Below are 21,116 nucleotides of genomic sequence, written 5' to 3' on the forward strand. Positions count from 1 at the left end.
CACCGCTGCACCTTGTCATAAATGCTTATCCCCGGGGCTGTGTGTGTGTGGGTGCATGCATGATATGAAAGTATTTTGGTTGGAAGTTGCTCTTCCCGTGTATGATATCATTACTTGAGTCCTGGAGGGTTATAAAGTCTTCAAAATATTTCCGAACATATGCTATTTGTTGAGCAATATGGATGATATGGGATTGCTTTAATGCATTTCATGCAGCTTCTGCACTGCAGTAGAATACTGCAATGGTTTGCTGAGTGAAAACACATACACACGGTGTTCTAGTACCTCTATCTTCCTACTTATTACTGTACATTAATTATTATTTGTGTACACAAATGAAATAAGAATGGACCACTAGTTCTAGATTCAAAAAATAATTACCAAGTTTGTATTTTGTTAGGCGTGATAGTTATCTTTTTTAAATAATTGACTGCATTTTGACTATCAGTACAAAAACTTCCATTTATGTGTGTATTTATATCCTATCTTACTTCAAAAATAACTCAAGGTAACGTTTAAGAATAACAAATAATTGATTTTTCTGCCTTGAACCTTTTGTCAGCTCTACAGTCTTAGGACAAATGCAAATATATACGTGTACTATTTTGGTTGAAGGGATGAGGCTCCATGCTTGGAAGCAACATGGTACCCATATACACTAAATTATTCAATAAAGTTTCCATTTGAGGTCAGTTTATGCTATATTCTAGAGTAGAAGATATTCTTTCAGTAGGTAAGTACTTCCTACAAATTTCTTTGATACATACCTGAGAAAGTAGTAGGTTCTCAATAATTTCAAAGTAAATTCTATATGAGCGACTCTGATACACGGGGGTTAGAAACTTCATTTTCTCAAGTAAAACAAAAATTGTGAGAATTTAATTATTTCCTGCCAACAAATATTTTGAGTTTATGTTAAACACAACTATTTCTTAGAACTATATCCCCTCTGAAATATCTCTTTAGGGAAATAATATTCAATAAAGTAATATAATCTCTACTTAATTTAGTGACACTTTAGTGACTTCCATCACAAAGTTAACTAAAAAAGATACACTGCTTTTTATATACGCTGTCCACTGTAATATAGTATCTTATTTTGCCCCATAATTATGAGTTGGCAATGAAAGAATCTAGCACATTAAATAGAAATAGATGTACAGATTTAAAAAAAATATTTCATTGACTTCTCAGCAATTCCCCAAAATGTATGTATTTATTACATTTTCATAATATTTCATCTAAAATATTCATCTTTTTAAGCTTACATTTTACCATTCAATAATCTCCAAACCATTCTGAATCTAAATTCAATATGCCAAGCATAAACTTGGCTAATTCATAATTAATTCATGTCATCTATAAGAAATGCAAGGTTCCCCTGGGAGTTCAAGGAATTTTATATTGACAATAGACTTGCAAGTCTAAAGTATTTTTAACCTCATATATAGTTATATTTTTTAAGCCTTCCATTTTTAAGTGATATAGAAATGTATATAGTTGTCTAAACTGAGGCTTTTACTTTAAGCTGATACTTATTTCAGAAAAATAACTTAATTCATTCACATACTTCATCTTACCTTAGAATTTTCTAAGTGATGTTGATTTTTTCTCAACAAAACCAAGCCATTGTTTTGTTTATTAATAATTTTTTCAAAATCTACACACTTTGAAATCATATAAATGGGAATTAATAGCAATTCACTTTTCCTTCCTTTGTCATTTTCCTACTTGACAATGAAAAGTTACAGAAAATTATTTAAACAAAAAAACCTTTGGGATAATTTACTTAGCATCTTGATTGTATAAGAACATCTCAAAGGTATCCAGTAGGGAAAAAACATTAGGATGAAAGTAACATATTTAGTGCTGTTGTATCTCATAGCAATTCACATAATTAATCATCACTTATGCTGTTTTATATAATTAATATTTTGTCACCGCTCACTAGCAATCTTCATGCTTTCACCAAGCCTGCAACAAATAATATTTTTTGTTATTGTTATTTTTGAAGACTAAGAGGATAGGAAATTAATTCTTGTTTCATATATATGTTAGTTTATTATGTTTGATGATAAAGATGAAGCAATTCAACTGAATGACTATATTTACCCTTGGGCTTTCTTTCTGTAATAATTCTAGTTATAATATGCATGTTACATGAGTTAGTCTTTGGCATAATTCTCTAAAGTGAAAAGCACTTAGAATGTTTCACAATATGGTATTGTTGCTTAATTACTGAAACATTTTTCTCACTTCCATATTTAGTGAAAACAGGTCCTCCTGTAGAAAGAATTATACACTAACAAAATGGCTTTTTATATTTTTTATTGCCTACCCTTCTAACTTGCTTGAAGCATAAGAGGATTGACTTGTGGGTAAATGAAGCTATTTCTTCAATTTTACTTTTTTAATCAGCCACGTTCTTTGGTTCATTTTAATTCATTCTATTTAATCTTTATTATTGTCTGTATTTTGAGTTGCAAAGTGGCTTAATTTTATGAACGTTGAACACTGGCTAACATATAGTGTCTGAGTCAAAAGTTTTAGATGTTTGTCTAAACCTTGCTTTTGTGGCCTTTAGTCCATTAGAAACCCAAGCTAAAGACCTCACCAGAAAATTGAATTATCTCAAAAAAATATTTGAGTGTTAATTGGAATAAAGAATATCACTGCACCTCTGAACATATATAAACACGGGATAATTTTATGACTGAGTTTTACAAAACAGAGAAATTAGTTGAGTCATAAAATAATTTAATGCACCTTCTAGTATAGCAATCTATTATTAATGATGAGCTAATAGAAAAACTTCATTCATGCTTAAAATTATTATTGTAAGTGTAGCCCTTCAAAAAGATCCCCAAAGTCCAGTCATTTAAAAAAAATTATAAGATCGTTTTGGAGTTCAGGGGTCCTTGCTTCCCTCATCTTGTCTCCGGGGTAGCGACTGGAGTCTGGTCCAGTAGAGCTGAGATCCTGTTGCTTAAGAAATAAGATGACTCCGTGTGCCTCATCTCATGGGCTCACCCCAAATACCTGTGCTGTTTCATGGAACATACTAACAACACTAAAGCCTCCTTGATTGCAGGAATTAGATTTGCAAGAATCCCAGCAGTTGTAGAGCAAAGCCCATCCATCACAACAGTAAGACAGTGAGGCAGCCAAGTGATCCTCCTAGTTTTATGCTGTCAGTTAATTTTTAGTGAAAAGTCTACAAGTGTGAGGGCATCTGGGGAGTCGGCAATTGGTAGGCCTATTTTATACAGAACTTTAGTGCTCGCTTAGTTTCTGTAGATTTACAATATCTAATGGTAAAATTGTTTAAGCTGTATTTTTCTTTCACATTGTGTATTATGTGACATCTATAATAATACAATTATAACAAACAAAATATTGATAATACAATACCAACAATTATCGGGGGTTGTATGTATTTTTCTCACCCTAAAAAAATCTGCTATATAGTGCTATAATCATCTTTTCCTAGAATAAGAAACCAAGAATCTGAGAATTAAATAACTGGAACTATCCAGACCCCTGGCAATAAATGATGAAGCCATGGAATTGCTTAACTACGATAAAAACATTTGCATTTTCAATGTCAATCTTGAGTCAGATTTTAAATTTGGACCATCGAATATATTTGTGTGACTATATAAAATAGTTGAAAACTATTTCCTATAGCACAGACATTTTAAAAAAATAATGCAGATGCCCAATTTATTTTCATTTTTTAGAACAAGAATCCTTCAACATCTTGCTTTCTATTACCTTTGCCAGGAAATAAATATTTGAATGAGACATTTTAATAAGGGAAATATTTTTACTTAAAATTAAAGTTTCTATTTTTTCACCTCCAAAATTAACAGGAAAGCCACTGGCGATACATTTGTTAGTGAAATCATATTCCAGATGCTTTTGAAAAAACAATACTGCACCAAGTCACATTATATAATGTAATTGTCCAAAGTCTATTCCTAAAGTATTCCTAGGTCTGTCATAAATTTAAAAATGAGTAGAGATACAGGTCATATTAATAGCCTTATAGATAGCCTCTCCTAGAAACAGCCTTACTTAAAAACAGGAATTATTAAAAAATAAAATAATACCTCCATACTAACACAGAAGTCACTACAGAGTATATTTTCATAAGCTGCCACTTAAAATTTAAATTAGAAAGTGTTAGAGGTGTTCAAAAAATGTTATATCACCATGGATTCAGGCTAACTCGGAGAGCTGCATTGTGCCTCTTGGAAATTTTTGTTTCCACAAATTGTGCGTTATGATCACCTAGAGAGCTTGGAAATGCAGATTACTGGGACAACCTAAATGTTAATGAGTACAAATCTCCGCAACTGAGATCCAGAAAACTGGATCTCAGCAGTCCCTCCCAGCGATTCTGAGACAGCTGCTGAGTGGACCACAGTGTGAGAAATATTGTCCTCGTCTGGACTGTCATTATTGCATGTACATAGAATGTGGTCATTTCACACGTTGCCAGCTTTTATGATGGACGAGTGCTGTATGAAGATGATGAAGTTTAAATTGTTCAAAGTGTCATTTTCTATTTAAACACATATCCAGAGTAAAGTGGCTTTGTCAGTATAACTCCATAGCTCTGATTACAGGTTTGAGGAGGCCAACTTACTTGCACGACAGAAATAAACTTTAATCTCATATGTCATTTTCTCAGCTTTACAGTAGGATAAAAAGCAGGAGAGAGAGCAGATAAAGCGTCTTCATCTAAGTGCGAGGCCTTATAGCTTCTCAAGCACACAGGACTCTTAGTTCTCTCACCTACAGAGGGCATGAATGGCTTCCTAGTCTAAAGAAACAGATACAGTATCATAAGTAGCAACGATCCTTTCAGTGCAAATGCAGTCGTGGACCCAAAACCATGCTATCAGGTAATACAAAAGAAAAACCTGTGAGGTGGGACAGAGTTAAGTCACAGCCTTGCTCTCTATCCCCCGACACTTCCACTACCAGAAACCAGAAACCTCTGTAAAGGTGTTCCCCCTTACTGTCGCTCATACCCACGTGGTCTGTGCACTCATCCAGTGAACCAACCAGCCCTTCATGTCCTGGTCATCCTGTCTTTAGTAATAATGTTTTCATTGCTCCTTCCAATTTCTGTTTAAACCTCAGCTCTGTGAGCTGATGGGATGTGAGATGCCCTTACTATGTTGTGTTCTTCGGCCATTTTATATACTAGCCATTTGTAAATGTGTTCTTTTCTCCAAAGGGATCTATTCCAGGGGCCCAGACTGATATAAAAGTGCCTGTTCCAAGCCATTAATAGTATTTTCAGCTATGGCTTCTGTTACAGTGTAAACAAGCCCAATATGGACCATCTATTGCTGCTAAAATCCATTGAATCCTCCAAGAGGCTTGGGCAAAGACCCTAAGCATTCTATCTGCCAGCTGTGTGTTAGCTCTTGTCCTTCGGAGATTCAACCCAAAGGCAATTTTCAAGCAATTCTTTATCTTGTTAATATTGCAGACAAGCTCTGACCACATCAGTGGCTTCATTGGGCAACAGAGGGACATGTTCTGTCCATTGCTGCATGGCCTGGACACCACCATGACTACATCAAAGACCAATCCAAGACATGTGCCTTGGCGCTGTAGTCCCCTTCTGAGCTGGTAATTAGATGGGGACTACATGACCTAATTAATTCTACCCTGGGATTTCTATAAGGAATTGCATCTCCCACCTTGGAATGTTCCTTTTTTTCAAGAGGAAATTGTTTTTTCGGTTTTTTTTAATATAAAATTTATTTATTTTGGGCTGTGTTGGGTCTTGTTGCTGTGCATGGGCTTTCTCTAGTTGTGGCGACCGGGGACTACTCTTCGTTGCGGTGCACGGGCTTCTCCTTGCGGTGGCGTCTCTTGTTATGGAGCACGGGCTCTGGGCACACAGGTTTCAGTAGTTGTGGCATGCAGGCTCAGTAGTTGTGGTTTGCGGGCTCTAGAGCGCAGGCTCAGAAGTTGTGGCGCATGGGCATATTTGCTGCACAGCATGTGAGATCTTCCCAGACCAGGGATTGAACCCGTGTCACTTGCATTGGCAGGAGGATTCTTAACCACTGCACCACCAGGGAAGCCCCCTTGGGATGTTCTTAACTGCCCAGTTAAGGGCTCATTTGCCTGACCATAATGCAAGGCCACTGGCCAGGACCCAGGAGTCTCTGAATATCCAGATATAAAGCTATAGCTTTGAGATCAAGAACCGGTTCTTGTGATACTGCCATATTCACTGCTTCTCAAATCAGCCCATTGTGTAGACTTACCTACTCATTCCACTGCAGGTACACTGTGAGTCCTGACCATCCATATGAGAGTTTCCATTGGTGAACGAAGGGACCTGTTTTTCCTCAGTGGGTAGCTTCCATCATGGGTCCATTGTTGAAAGGATACATTTTCATATGAGGTACTTCACCCAAGTTACTCCTCTTAGCTTGTTCCTGAATATGTCATTTTCATTTTTATCAGGGAACTTGAATGGAGATGACATTTTGACATCACGCATGACATGGTAGATATCTTAGACCTAAATAGAGTCTGGTACTCTTCAGATTCCTTTAGCCTAGGGACTGTCTCTACCAGAGCCCAAGAGAATGCCAGTAGCTGTCATTCAAATAGGTTAATCTGCTCATGGCATTAGAGCGTTTTCTGGTATAGAATCCTAGCAGCCACCTTAGGGTGCTATTATTGAGCTTTTCCCAGAAACTCCAGTCTGCATGTTTTAGTAGCAGATACCTCTACAGTTGATGACTTTTAAGGCCTCAGAGAGGCAGCTTGGGTTATTGCCTGCCTCAGATGTCTTACAGTTGGCCCTTGTTCCCATTTCAAATTCAGTCTGTCTTGGGACTTCCCGGGCGGTCCAGTGGTTAAGACTTTGCCTTCCAATGCAGGAGGTGTGGGTTCGATCCCTGGTCAGGGAGTTAAGATCCCACATGTCTTGTGACCAAAAAAACCAAAAGCATAAAACAGAAGCAATGTTGTAACAAATTCAATAAAAACTTTAAAAATGGTCCACATCCAAAAAAAAAAAAAACCTTAAAAAAAAAATTCAGCCTGTCTTTCTGTCACTCTGTACACCATGACCAACAGAAACCCAGAACGTATCTGCCAGATTTCAAATAGTGCTGCAAGCTGTTTTCCTCGTACTGGGGTCCAGGAGAATAGCAGTGTGTCCTTTACTGTTTGTGAATTGTCTCGAGTGGTTGATCCAGGATATTTTCAGAAACTTCACTGACGTTACTGGGCTCTGACCCTTGGCTGCATCTAGTGTGAATCTTAAGCTTTACCTAGTCATGTGTGCTACTACACTTCCCAAACCTTGCCTGACTTTCTCCTCCAAGAGGAAAGTTCTCATTCATCATTAACCAGCTTAGTCTGACAATGATTTGGACCAAACTGCTTCCAACCAGGTTGTGACACATGTTGGAGAAGTCAGGTTTCCTTAAGGGACAAAGAGTAAGGTGACAGTCTACCCCACATGAAGACTCACTGTGTTTGAGGGGTTTTTTGGGGGGTTTTTTTTGTGTGTGTGTGCGGTACGCGGGCCTCTCACTGTCGTGGCCTCTCCCGTTGCGGAGCACAGGCTCCGGACGCGCAGGCTCAGCGGCCACGGCTCACGGGCCCAGCCGCTCCGCGGCATGTGGGATCTTCCCAGACTGGGGCACGAACCCGAGTCCCCTGCATTGGCAGGCGGACCCTTAACCACTGCGCCACCAGGGAAGCCCTGTTTGAGGTTTTTTTAGATTGGGATTGAGAGGAAAGATGTAGCCAAGTGGACCAAAGCATACCAGCCTCCTCTGTCCTGAAACTCCTAGAGAGGTTTTACCACGTCCACCTCGTGGAGGCAGTTGTAGGGACTTCCTTAGTGAACCCACGTAGTCAGCAGTCAGCCTGCAAGACCTGCTTATTTTTATCATAGTCCAATCAGGACTATTTCAGAGAAAATTAACGAGGGGCTAGCACCCCTGCTGCCATCACGTCCTTAATCAGAGCTGAGTTTTCTTTACCTCCCTGGAATCTTGTGCTGTTTAATAGTTACTACAGCGGAAGGTTTAGGCAATTCTAAGGGCTCCCATTTTAGTACATCCAATTACAACTGGGCTAAGGCCCAGCAGCCCAAGATTAGGCTCACGCCAGAAATGGCAAGGTCTTTCATCCACAGTCACATCCTTCCCAGTTATACATTTAGCCAGAGGTGATACCGCCTACTGGCTACGTCTTAGTCTCTTCTTTTCCTATCTGCAATTTTCACTACAACCATGATACCTACGAACACAGCGTAACTCTGCCTCCTTCTCTGCTCCACCAGCTTTTTAACATTGCTGTTAACTTCGCCTTCTCGTTTCCCAGCAGTCTTACTTCTCATGGTGCACTGGCTTCCACAATCCCAAAGAGCTGTGTTCACCACCCCTGGCCGTTCTCCATTAACCATGGCACACAGCCTGGGACCCCACTCAGAACTGGACAAGGAGACCCTGGCCTTCGTGGGCAGGCATCTTTGTGTCTTCGCAGATGCAGTCAATTCAGCCACCGCGTCAGCGCCTTTTGTTTGCATTCCCATTGGCACCACTGGATTAACTCCGAGATGAAAGTGCCAGATTTAACAGGGCTCCTTCAGGGAAACAGCTGCCGGAAGGAACTAGAACAGATTTGCTTCCCCCCCGGCTGGCGACAACGTGCCAGGAAGTCTTTCATAGGAATCCTGTCAGTTTTCGCTCTTTTCACTCTGTGTCTTGAAAGCCACCTAAAGAGAGCTGATAGAGTCTTCTCTGGCCAAGTTCTTTCTTCTGAATGGCCCAGATTTTTTTTCCTTCAGTGAAACCCAGCATGTCAGCTGCAAGAGTAAACGTGTCCATGAATTGTATATACTCTCCTGCCTTCCCCGAAACAGAGCCACCTGGGAACCCAGGCCTGGGGGACTCCCCGAATCACCATGTCTATCAGAGTTTAGCTCAGAGCATGTGGTTTGGGGAGGCTGATTTTTTTTGCATTATTATTATTATTATTATTTTAATTACTGTATGGCCAGCCCAGGTTTGCTACATCCCTTAAGAGAGCTGTGTCTTCTTCAGGGCTGTTCCACTACACAGCAGAAAGACAACAGGCGGCTTTCCTTCTCAGCATAGATTCACATCACCCAAGGCTTCACCCACTCCAAAAGCGTCCTTGAATTTACGCCTGCCAGCAATTCCCGAACGGCAACATTGCAGCAAGTTAGGAGTTCGCATTCACATCAAACGTTGTTTTTCAGCTGCAGCATGCAGAAAAATGATCAGCTCTTATGTCAATTAGCCTAAAGATCCTGGCAAGTGTGACCCTCCCAGATATCTGCTGGTTCTTCTCAGCAAAGCGGCCCAGCTCCTATTTACTTTGTCCTGTGTGCTGTCTACTAGCCCCGTGAGGCTGTTGAGCCCTAGAAATGTGGAGTCTGAATTGAGGGGTGTTATAAATGTAAAGTGCACACTGATTTCAAGGACTTAGTATGCAGTAAAGAACACAAAATTTCTCCTTTAATTTCTACTTGAGCCAACGTTTGAATAATATTTAGGACGTATTAAAATTAATTTTGCCTATTTCTTTTAATTTAAATGTAGCTAATGTAAAGTTTAGATTTAAAATTACACACATAGCTTTCGTTGGTGGTTCCCATTATAGTTCCACTGGCCAGGGCTGCATTGTAGTCACTCGTTTCCAGTGTCATTTGCCTGGGGTGGCAGAGGAGTGACATCAAGACGAAGTGCGGTGTCCCTCCAAGTCCCCACTGGACTTGTGCTTTCATCGTGAGCACAGGCTGCAAAGCTGCTTGATGTACGTGCTCTGGTTTCTCTTTCCCCCAAGTGGTTTTAGCTGCGCAAAGCTAATCGGTTACTAGGAGACAAAGCCGCTTTCTCCTCAGTTTTATGACCCTGTTTCCCTTCGGTTTTATCTCACTCATCATCCATCTGCCAGTTCAACAGGGCATATGTGTGTGTCATCCATATCCCAACAGTATGATTTATCCCCAGTATTTTCTGTGGAGCTTTTGCAACCTCAAACCCAGGGAGGGTCAGGGTCACGTTCTCATCAGAACTCCCTCCCAGAACCTTTGGCTGCATTGAGTCTGAAAGGATCTGAAAGCCAGGTCTCCTTCCGTCACCACCACTGAGGTTTTAGGTTCAAACTGTCAATCAGACCCTCCAGATTACTTGGTCCTCTAGGAGGATGCGAGGCAGGTGACACGCCAGACACAGCATCTTCATTTCATGGGGAGGTCCAACAGCGACTCAAGAGCTTCTTCCCCCCGCCCCTCCAGGCTTCAGGCCACTGAACTGCTCCCCCAGGGCAGGTGCCACAGTAAAGGGAGAAAACTCCACATTCCTGTTTTCAAGGAAATCATGCTGGAAAAACTAGGTCTTTCTCTGCAGTTCTCAACAGCCAGGCCTGGTGTTACCCCTTTACTCACAGTTTGCTGGAAAGATCCAACTGAGAAAATATAGTTGTTCACTATGTATGTTAAATCTTAAATCTCAAATCTCTGTTTTGAGACAAGTGTGTACGTGGGAGGCTCTCTAAAGGTCTGAAAATATTCAATTCCCCAGAACAGATGGACAGTGGAGGAAGGTGGTTAAAATGTACAAACTTCCAGTTTTAAATAAGTTCTAGGGACATAATGTACAACTTGATGACTTGAGTTAGCACTGCTGTAAGATAGATCATGTATGATATAGTGGAAAGTTGTGAAGAGAGTAGACCCTAAGAGTTCTCATCACAAGGAGAATTTTTTTCTTTTCTTTTTATTGTATCTATACAAGACGATGGATGTTCACTAAACCTATTATGGTAATCATTTCACAATATGTGTAACTCAAACCATCATGCTGTATATCTTAAACTTATACGGTGATGTATTGATTATTTCCCCATAAAGATAAAGACAATAAAAAGAAAACAGTTACTTAGCCTTAACATTTCCATGGTGGCTAAAAACATTGGCAGTATAAGTGAACATCCCTATTAAAGACCACTAGAAAACCAATTTCCAATTTTTGTAAGACTGCAACAGTTACATGTAATTTGGATCATCAGCTTTTATTTTAGACTTGTCTCCTCAAAATCCAGTTGCTTATACATCTTACAGTTGAGATATATTCCAGTAATTATATCTTTCTGTTTTTCAGGTATAATTGCCTTATTTCCTAATTCCCCAAAAAACTGTTTCATACATTATTACATCAACTTTGATCATCCTCTCAGTTTTAGAATCCATTTAAATTTCTATTTTTCGCTTTCATATTTTGTAATATACTGTTCATTAGGCCTGTACTATCACAGACCTAAAATAAATTTTCAGGAGTTTGAGCCAGTTAATTACTTTTAACTCTTATGTTACCATCACAGAGTACGTTCATAAAAATTGGGCTGTAACAACTTTTTAAGAGGTCATCTTTTAAACATTGAATTTTAGTAGCAAAAATCCAATTAATTGGCAGTTACCTACAGTTACATTCCAAACAAATGCATTAAATTATTCATTAATGAATTTCATTATAAAGGATTAAATACCATATTTTCCTATCATGAACACATTTCATTTATCATTTGTTAAAATAAGTTTATTTGTTTTATTTTTGGCTGCGTTGGGTCTTCGTTGCTGTGCGCGGGCTTTTCTCCAGTTGTGGCGAGCAGGGGCCACTCTTCGTTGTTGTGCACGGGCGTCTCACTGCGGTGGCTTCTCTTGTTGCGGAGCACGGGCTCTAGGTGCGCGGGCTTCAGTAGTTGCAGCAGGCGGGCCCTAGAACGCAGGCTCAGTAGTTGTGGTGCATGGGCCCAGCTGCTTCACAGCATGTGGGATCTCCCCAGAGCAGGGCTAGAACCCGTGTCCCCTGCATTGGCAGGCGAACTCTCAACCACTACGCCACCAGGGAAGCCCTATCATGTTTTTATTAAGTAATTTTTTCTTTAAATTTTGTTTTTTTCATATATATACATGGAGAATTCTCTTCAATTTGCAACATTTTAGAGAAAAATAACAATACTTTTAGGACCATGATAAGTTATAATATTCTTTAACATGAAACTTCTGCCAGATTTCCTTCATAATTTCAACAAAACCAATGTACCTTAAAAGTAATAGTATATGAACTAGAATATCTGGCCATCTGATAGTATGCCAAATGGGTTAGTATAAAACATCAAGTGAGAATAACAATAACCAAGCAGTGTTGTCGATCTAGATTGTATTTCCCAATGAAGTAACGTGAAATTGTAGGAAACAGGCATTAAAATGTTTGCCTCCATGGGGCTTCCCTGGTGGCGCAGTGGTTGGGAGCCCGCCTGCCGATGCAGGGGACATGGGTTCGTGCCCCGGTCCGGGAGGATCCCACATGCCGCGGAGCGGCTGGGCCCACGAGCTATGGCCGCTGAGCCTGCGCGTCCGGGGCCTGTGCCCCGCAACGGGAGAGGCCCCAACAGTGAGAGGCCCGCATACCGCAAAAAAAAAAAAAAAAAATGTTTGCCTCCATGAAAAAGAAAAATTCAAACTATGATCATGGTATTTTCCCTTTGACATCATATACGTACACATTTAAACACATGATGTGAAAAAAATCTAGTACATGAACATATATAATATAATATCCAAATAGATTTTTTCCTTGCTCAATTTATTTAGATATTCTAGCAATATGTAGACAATACCAGAATATTTAATTTTTCCATTAAAACATAACACTTGAGTGTTTCATTGAATGAACACGTCTGTATGATTCAGCAGGATAAATCAATAAAACTTGAATAGGAAAGAAAAGCAACTCACCTTTATATGTTTTACCTTTTCATTATAATAATGTTATCATTTATCATGATAAAGATTAAGTTATCGTTCTGAAATGCCTGTTATACATGCCCTATTCCATGACTAAAGTGCTTTTCTTTTTAACATCTTTATTGGAGTATAATTGCTTTACAATGGTATGTTAGTTCCTGCTTTATAACAAAGTGAATCAGCTATACAGATACATATGTTCCCATATCTCTTCCTTCTTGCGTCTCCCTCCCTCCCACCCTCCCTATCCCACCCCTCTAGGTGGTCACAAAGCACTGAGCTGATCTCCCTGTGCTATGTGGCTGCTTCCCACTAGCTATCTATTTTATATTTGGTAGTGTATATATATGTCCATGCCACTCTCTCACTTTGTCACAGCTTACCCTTCCCCCTCCCCATATCCTCAAGTCCATTCTCTAGTAGGTCTCTGTCTTTATTCCCGTCTTGCCCCTAGGTTCTTCATGACCTTTTTTTTTTTTCTTAGATTCCATATATATGTGTTAGCATACGGTATTTGTTTTTCTCTTTTCTGACTTACTTCATTCTGTATGACAGACTCTAGGTCCATCCACCTCACTACAAATAACTCAATTTCATTTCTTTTTATGGCTGAGTAATATTCCATTGTATATATGTGCCACATCTTCTTTATCCATTCATCTGTCGATGGACACTTAGGTTGCTTCCATGTCCTGGCTATTGTAAATAGTGCTGCAATGAACATTTTGGTACATGACTCTTTTTAAATTTTGGTTTTCTCAGGGTTAAAGTGCTTTCTAATGTTTTTCTTATGACAGGATGATGAGGTAAGGGAAAGCCGATTCAGTTTCACAGCCTATGGAATGGGACCGTGTCTGCAAACAAAAGACGGTGTGACTCCAAAGGGCCCAAACCATCCTGTCCAGGTAATGCCAAAGAGCCTGGATGAAATGAGGAAGGTCTTCATTGACCGGGCCAAGAAGATTGACACCATCTCCCGAGCCTGCTTCCCATTAGCCTTTTTGATTTTTAATATTTTCTACTGGGTTATCTATAAAATTCTTAGGCATGAGGATATTCATCAGCAACAAGATTAAGTCTCTGGGGGTGTGCAAGTGTGCAAACTGTCAACTCAGAAGGAAGGTTTTTTGCCATAGGGCTGTGTGTGTGTGTGTGTGTGTGTGTGGTGTACAAATGATGACCATTTGTCATATGTGGCATATGGAAAGGTATTATTATGATTTGCTATGCAAAGTCATGAGGCAGTTGAGTACTTTAATGGATAAAAAATATATATATTATAGGGATTCTATTTCATATTAATTTAAGATTATCTGTTTTTTTCACAGTAAATCGTACAAGTGGAAGTATTACTGTCAATGTGTATCTAATATATCACATAATAGTACATGTGAAAACTACTTTGGAATTCTTTGATTTTTAATTCAATATTAAATATCACAAAAGTAAAATTTGCACAGAAAACTTTGGAAAAGGAAAAAGGGGAAACGTTGAAGATAAAAAATCAGTAGTTTGAGGCTTTAAAATATTTTCTTACACTGTAGTTACAAAATAGAAAAATAATCAGATAAGTCAGTGGGAAACTCGCTCAATAATGATAGAAGATTGTACATACACATGCTATAGAACCAATTTAGGGAATAAAAATTTTAAATTAGGAGATTAAAATTAAAAACTTTGTTGTTTAGATACTAAATTTAGTTGTTTAAAATACTAAATTTCCCTCTTTGGAAATTTTTTTAATGGCCTAAGCGATCATATTATATACAAAATCTACTTTTCATAACTTTATATCTCTATGGATGAATGTAGGTATACTGAAAACATTATTGTTTTTAAAAAGTGTTATAGCTGTGTATTTTTAATTTTTTTAATAATTTTAATTATTGCCAAACACTGAAAAATTCAAGCCAGCATCTTTGTTTTGTTAGATTTTTAATAGTTGCTTAATTGTCTGTAAGTAATTATGTTTACTGTTTTGATATAATTGAATAAAGTTCAGTAAGACTTTTATATTTTAGCTTAGAATGAGACTTTAAAATTCAATGGAATTATAGTATTTACATTTTGATAAGAATGAATTTACTGAAAACAAATATGGATTTAGAAAGATTTTTTCATAAGAACAGTTTTCCCATCAAAGTTATATGGGTCCCAACTCCTAGCTCCGAATGTAAAGATGGAAGATTTTAATTCTAAATTGTATAAATAAGTCATTTCTACAAAGTGAGGATTGATTATTTTATATTTCTGAATTAATGATTTCAATATATAAGCCATCCACTAGATGTGAATAATTCTAAATAAAATTTTTACTTAAAATTTATCAGCATCCCCATGGAATTACTTCAACTACAATGGGGCATTAACTCATTTCATGCAGTGTAATTAAGTGCAAATATATGACAGAGTTCTAGGTTAAACCGAACCAGACTCTGATTCTTTTCCAGTTTTGCCACTTTTGCATTATTTTTGTCATTAATGTTGTATTTTTAAAAAGCTCTAGAATGCTTTTTAGAAATGTTTAATTACTGGTCAGATTCACTAGATGGAAACTCGTACCAGATTATTGACAGAGAAAAGTTTAACCATTAAGAAAATGATTAACTCAGATTTAAGAGGGAAAAAAAAGCCAGTTCTTGAAATAGATGGTACCAGTTACTGCCCTTTAACCATTATCAAACTAAAAGTAAGAACTGCCATTTAAAGCTAAAATGTCTCAATGTTATTGAACTTTGGTCTATCTAATTGTATTTTTTTTAATAACTTTAAAAAATAATGTATGTTTAGCAATTTTTGCTAGTAAAGACCAAATTACCCTCCTTTATAAGTAATTTAAAACTATTAGGAAAGAAAAATGTTTGGCATTAAATGCAAATGCCACAGCCAAAAGAAGTTATTGCTGTGTACTTTACTTATTTTGAGGACTGTTCACCCCAGAGTTAAACATGTCCTTCTTCATTGAGGATTGTATGAACCAAAACCATGAAAATATATTCTTGTACTCAAGATAGATTAGACCAAGATATGCTGTTGGTGTTCTCTGAGGGTAAGCTAGTTGGTTTGAATTAATGATAAACTACATTGTCTCAATGTGTCTCTGAAATACTTGAATACATTTTTCTGTACTTCACACATCTTATTTTTAAAGTTCTTCATCATTGCTTAAATTAAGTGAATTATGCCAAAAGCAAACACAAATACAATGGACCTATGCTCCCAAAGAAATTCATGGACATCACTTGTTTTCATATTTGAGAATATTAAAAATGTCTCTTTTTAAAGCCTGAAACTTGGAATATAAAAATACTAGCCACACAACAACTTTTTCAGCAGGGGCATTGGTATGGTAGAAATCTCCCTATCTCAAAAGGATTACACTTTGCTTAGGTATATATAGTTGTCTCACTACACTAAGAAAATACATTGACATTTCACTCATATGGCAACAGTGACATTGCAAATATAGCTGAATTCAAAATGTTTAAAGGAATCTGTCCCCTCTAATGAACTCTCATAGACCCTTTAAAATGTGAAAACGACATTATAATTAACATCCCGAGATGGTATTTGCCTAAATAAGCCCTGTGTCAAAACCTAATATTTCAAACTAAACCAGCCAGAAATCTATTAACGATGAGAAAATTAAAATGTGTGCATGTACCCTGAGTACCCACACATAAGCTGGAATTCTAGTATGGATATTCTGAAGCATTTTGAAATAGTCACATTAGAAAGTCTGTAATTTTTCTACATGCCGTTTACTTCACTTTTTTTAATAATTATGTATCTCAACCATTGACATCTGTGGTTCCATATGAATTTTTAGGAAACCTTGTACCTTAGTATATATGTGCCATCCTTCTCTTCTTTCCCAACTATTAGAACTGGAGTTCAATTACAGTGAGGACCTAGAACTTTCTTTACTATTTAAGAGATTCCAGGAAGTTACTGTAGAAGCAAGAAAGCCAAGGGTCTTTAAAACTTCTCCATACTTTCTGGATGTTTCTGCATAACAGTGACTCACCTGGAGAGCCCATCCAACTCCCAGTTGCTGTATTTAAGGGACTGTTATGACTGCTTATCTTATCCTACAGTCAACTCCTATTCTATGGCTATATTCTAACAATTTTTACTTTAATTTTGATTTATAAATGCTTTAAATCTGTATACCCCTAAAATATAGATACATACACTGGGTTTATAAACTCCCAGAATCTTATGGAAGATACTGGAAATTTTAGGGAAAAATGTGAAAAAATAAGCCAACATGTTTTATAGAAGAGAGCAAGATGTTAACTACTTCAGCACTCTGTGCGACTTAAGTGGTTATAATTTTAAGAGAATAATACGTGTGTCCTCCATACTATACACTCCCTTTTCTGAATGTCTTTCATCCCATTTAGAAAATATACGTTTCTATTCTTAACATGATATACCTCACCTGCTAGTCACTTTGGAAGACTGAATGTTATACTGGCAGCTAAATTTTTCTTTCATCGATAAAGTACACATTCCATGAAATGGACCGGAGGAAATATGGGACTTGCCAATATGAAACATAGAGAATACTCTCAATATTAAAAGTAGGAAGCTGGCAATACTGACATCCACAGGTGTCCCCTGACAGCCACTTAGAGCCCTCTCAGAATGAAACTCAGAAGGAATATAAGCCACAGTTCTTAGACCAATCAATCATTAACAATCTTTGAGGTCATGTGTCCGACTCTAAAATAGATTTCACAGAACTTGAAATACAGACAATAGCAAAAGCTCTCAAAATTTATGGGGGTATACCATCTGTATTTCTCAGCTAGTTGATGCTGACCTAGTAAAGAAAAGCAGACCACTCCTAGGACACAGCACTAACTTTTATATAGTCCATATTCATTCATGCTGACAAGGTGAAGACTGCAAAGTAATGAACTTGATTGAAACACATTAAGAGAATAAGTATGGTTTCCACCTCAAGGCACTTTAATTTTAACAGTCTATCCAAGGCAAATATCATCAATGGAAATATAGTCTATGCACTTATAATTATCTTAGTTCACTGAAGGGATTAGTTGGAAATTGTCTTAGTGACTCAGAGAATAGTTTTTGCACCTTTATAATTGCAAGCTTGCCTTTTGAATTGTACTTACCTTTTAAGCACATTTATGATAATGACTGTTTGTTCATTTGGGTATTCAGTTTTTGAACTCGATCATTTTATTGCCTAGCCTTGGCTTTTGGACTGAGTTACACACTATTATGCGGTGTTGGAACTTTTAGCACCATCATCTCTGGCAGACTATGAAAACTTGCTGGCATATGCATTTCAGAGAATAATTTAGTGGCAAAAACTGCACAATTTATTAAAGTGACAAATTTCAATGTTTCTTAAAAGTGTATGCAGAATTGTCTAACTTGTTCAAGCAACATTAAAGGACTTTCTGGTGCAGTTTTTCCAATATTTTTGACAAGGCCACTTTCCCTAGCTGAACCTATCTGAACAATGGGCAGTGGAAAATTATGACCATGAAGATTAGAATTCTATAAAAGACTGAAATTTTGAATATAATGGCGACCAAGTATTGTTCTCCACAATGCCTCCATAATTCCTTACTGTATCCTCTGCTTGGGACCATTCATAGCAGTGCAGAAACAATCATGTCCATCCTAATTGAACTGGGCATTGAATATCAACCTTTAACTAAGCAAACACCATCTCTCGTTTCCAAGACATATTTTAGACCTTAAAAAATGAGGTCAACTCATTTTTGACATTTTAAAGGGATGCTAAAAATGATAAGAAGAATTACAGTTTGTGGCTGTAAGACAATGGGGTGTTTTCAATGAAATATTTTAGAAAATACAGTGTATATGAACACACACATTCCCTCTTGATTGAATACAAAAAAAACACCCATAATACCTGAGCTGTCTTCCTCAGCAGATTTTTATTTTCTGGTTCATATACTACAAAGAGTGATAAAATATAACAATCCCATTTAATTCTCATTGCTATATAAATTCTTTGTGAATAAATACGTAGCACACCAGAGGAATTGTGTTAAGTTAATTAACTTTAAATTTAAACTTTTATCCCAGCCCCTGTTCCTCTATAAGAATATACTGAACTTCCATAGGGAAACAGCTGTTGTTCTAATTACTTAAAAAGTAAAGTGATGCATATTCTTCCATAACCAGGATGCTTAGAGCCCATGCATAAAACAGAGCCCCCTAGGATTTGAAAATAACTAGGGCAGGGAAAATATTCTGGAGAATCTTCTACCAGAAATCAGCCCAAAAGACAGAGTCCTGAGCTAGTTGCTAGGATCCTCTTACTAATTTTTTCTTCCACCTTTTTTATGTCGCCTTAATCTCTTTCCTTTTCCCTCTCTTACACACACACACACACACACACACACACACCCATACACACACGTGCACACACACTTCTCATTATATATTGTTCATGGGGTAAATTTCTTCAAATTGGAAATGCAAAGGAAGTCAACTTTTCTGGGCAAATGTCCATAATCCTGTGATGTGTTTTGCGATATCAGTGATTCCTGGTGGGAAATATGAGCTGTGCAGTCATTTGATTTGGCCATCCCTTATTTATGAAACCATAATACTTTGTTGCAACAGCTCATGAACAAAGCTATGTGGATCAAATTTTCTCCAACTATTAATGATAGAATTCTAAAACACTGCTCGGACTGTCTTTGAAGAATGACTAAATATTTGTCAAACAGTGCTTTCAAAAGACGATCAGTAATAACTAGTACTATTGGATGATTTCACAGTGTCTTAACAGGCAGTTTTCTCAGTATTTTTTATGGCTCACACATAAACAAAATAAGAGAATTTTAAAGGTGGTGGAGTAGTATTTTAAAAAATAGTGATTCTGATTCCTACCTGTACATCAGAATCCCTTACACACTTTTTTTTTTCTTTTTTTCTTTTTTGCGGTACGTGGACCTCTCACTGTTGTGGCCTCTCCCGTTGTGGAGCACAGGCTCCGGACGCGCAGGCTCAGCAGCCATGGCTCACGGGCCCAGCCACTCCGCGGCATGTGGGATCCTCCCGGACCGGGGCACGAACCCGTGTCCCCTGCATTGGCAGGCGGACTCCCAACCACTGCGCCACCAGGGAAGTACTCTTAAACACATTTTTAAAACATGTATACATACTAGTGTTCAGCATAAGAGATTATAATTCAATCAGTGATTCAACAACTATTCCTTAAGCACCTTCTAGGTACCTGGCACTTTTCTGAGTGAAAAGTGAATAAGGTGTGTTCAGAGTAAGCATGACATTCTGGATTATTGATAAAGTTCCACAAGTGAGAACAATTGACATAAACATACACAAACCTATTCTTCTAATAATACTTGATTTAACACTGAAAGCTTTTTAATCTTTTCTTTCTTCAAATTCATTTTAACTCTTTCTCTTTTATGTCCTTAAAATTAAAAATAAACCTTTGAGCTGTTTCAGTTCAGCTTCCCTTCCAACGTCAGAATCTTCCCATCCCTGGTACATTCCTGATACAAAATTATCCACATTCTCCTGAAGCTCTTAGAGCAACAGGTAGGTCATTATTCTGAAGCCAACCTCTTCTGCTGTGACACAGCTTTAAGTGATTTTAAAAAAAAAGTTTATCTTCATCAAGTAATGACTTTTACTTAATAAATTCCAACTAAGTCTCCTCCATTCCCTTAAGGACAGCTCATCGTGTGTTTTTCCATACCTGCTGCCCGTGTGCAGGCTCCATCAATACACTTTTTCAATCCCTGATCATTGGCTTTATTCTCATTTAAGCCACTCATCAGTACACATTGTGTTAAACAATGATGAGATGTTTTCAGGTTCATAAAATAATGAAATATAATGTTTATGTAAATCATTTGCAGTAACTTTATTTTTTTTCTTTTTTAAATTTTATTTTTTATATAGCAGGTTCTTATTAGCTATCTATTTTATACATATTAGTGTATATATGTCAATCCCAATCTCCCAGTCATCTCACCACCACTCCCCCTCCCCTGATGTTCCCCCCCCCATGGTGTCCATACTTTTGCTTTCTACATCTGTGTCCCTATTTCTGCCTTGCAAATCGGTTCATCTGTACCATTTTTCTAGATTCCACATATATATGTTAATGTACAATATTTGTTTTTCTCTTTCTGACTTACTTCACTCTGTATTACTCAGCCATAAAAAGGAATGAAATTGGGTCATTTGTAGAGATGTGGATGGACCTAGAGACTGTCATTAGTAATTTTAAATGTCT

At 37.6% G+C, this 21,116-nt stretch overlaps 1 protein-coding gene across 1 annotated transcript in view; it reads left to right on the forward strand.

Annotated features, from left to right (window-relative positions):
* Nucleotides 1–13,908, forward strand: part of GLRA3 (glycine receptor alpha 3) — a 109,464-nt gene extending 95,556 nt beyond the window's left edge. Inside the window, exon 8 of the mRNA XM_024750514.1 lies at nt 13,630–13,908. Coding sequence (XP_024606282.1) covers nt 13,630–13,908 — 279 coding nt within the window. The remainder of the gene's footprint in view (nt 1–13,629) is intronic.
* Nucleotides 13,909–21,116: the final 7,208 nt, after the last annotated feature.

The sequence above is a fragment of the Neophocaena asiaeorientalis genome, unplaced genomic scaffold, assembly GCF_003031525.2.
Source record: "Neophocaena asiaeorientalis asiaeorientalis breed wild unplaced genomic scaffold, Neophocaena_asiaeorientalis_V1.1 scaffold180, whole genome shotgun sequence".
Classification (NCBI taxonomy): Eukaryota; Metazoa; Chordata; class Mammalia; order Artiodactyla; family Phocoenidae; genus Neophocaena; species Neophocaena asiaeorientalis.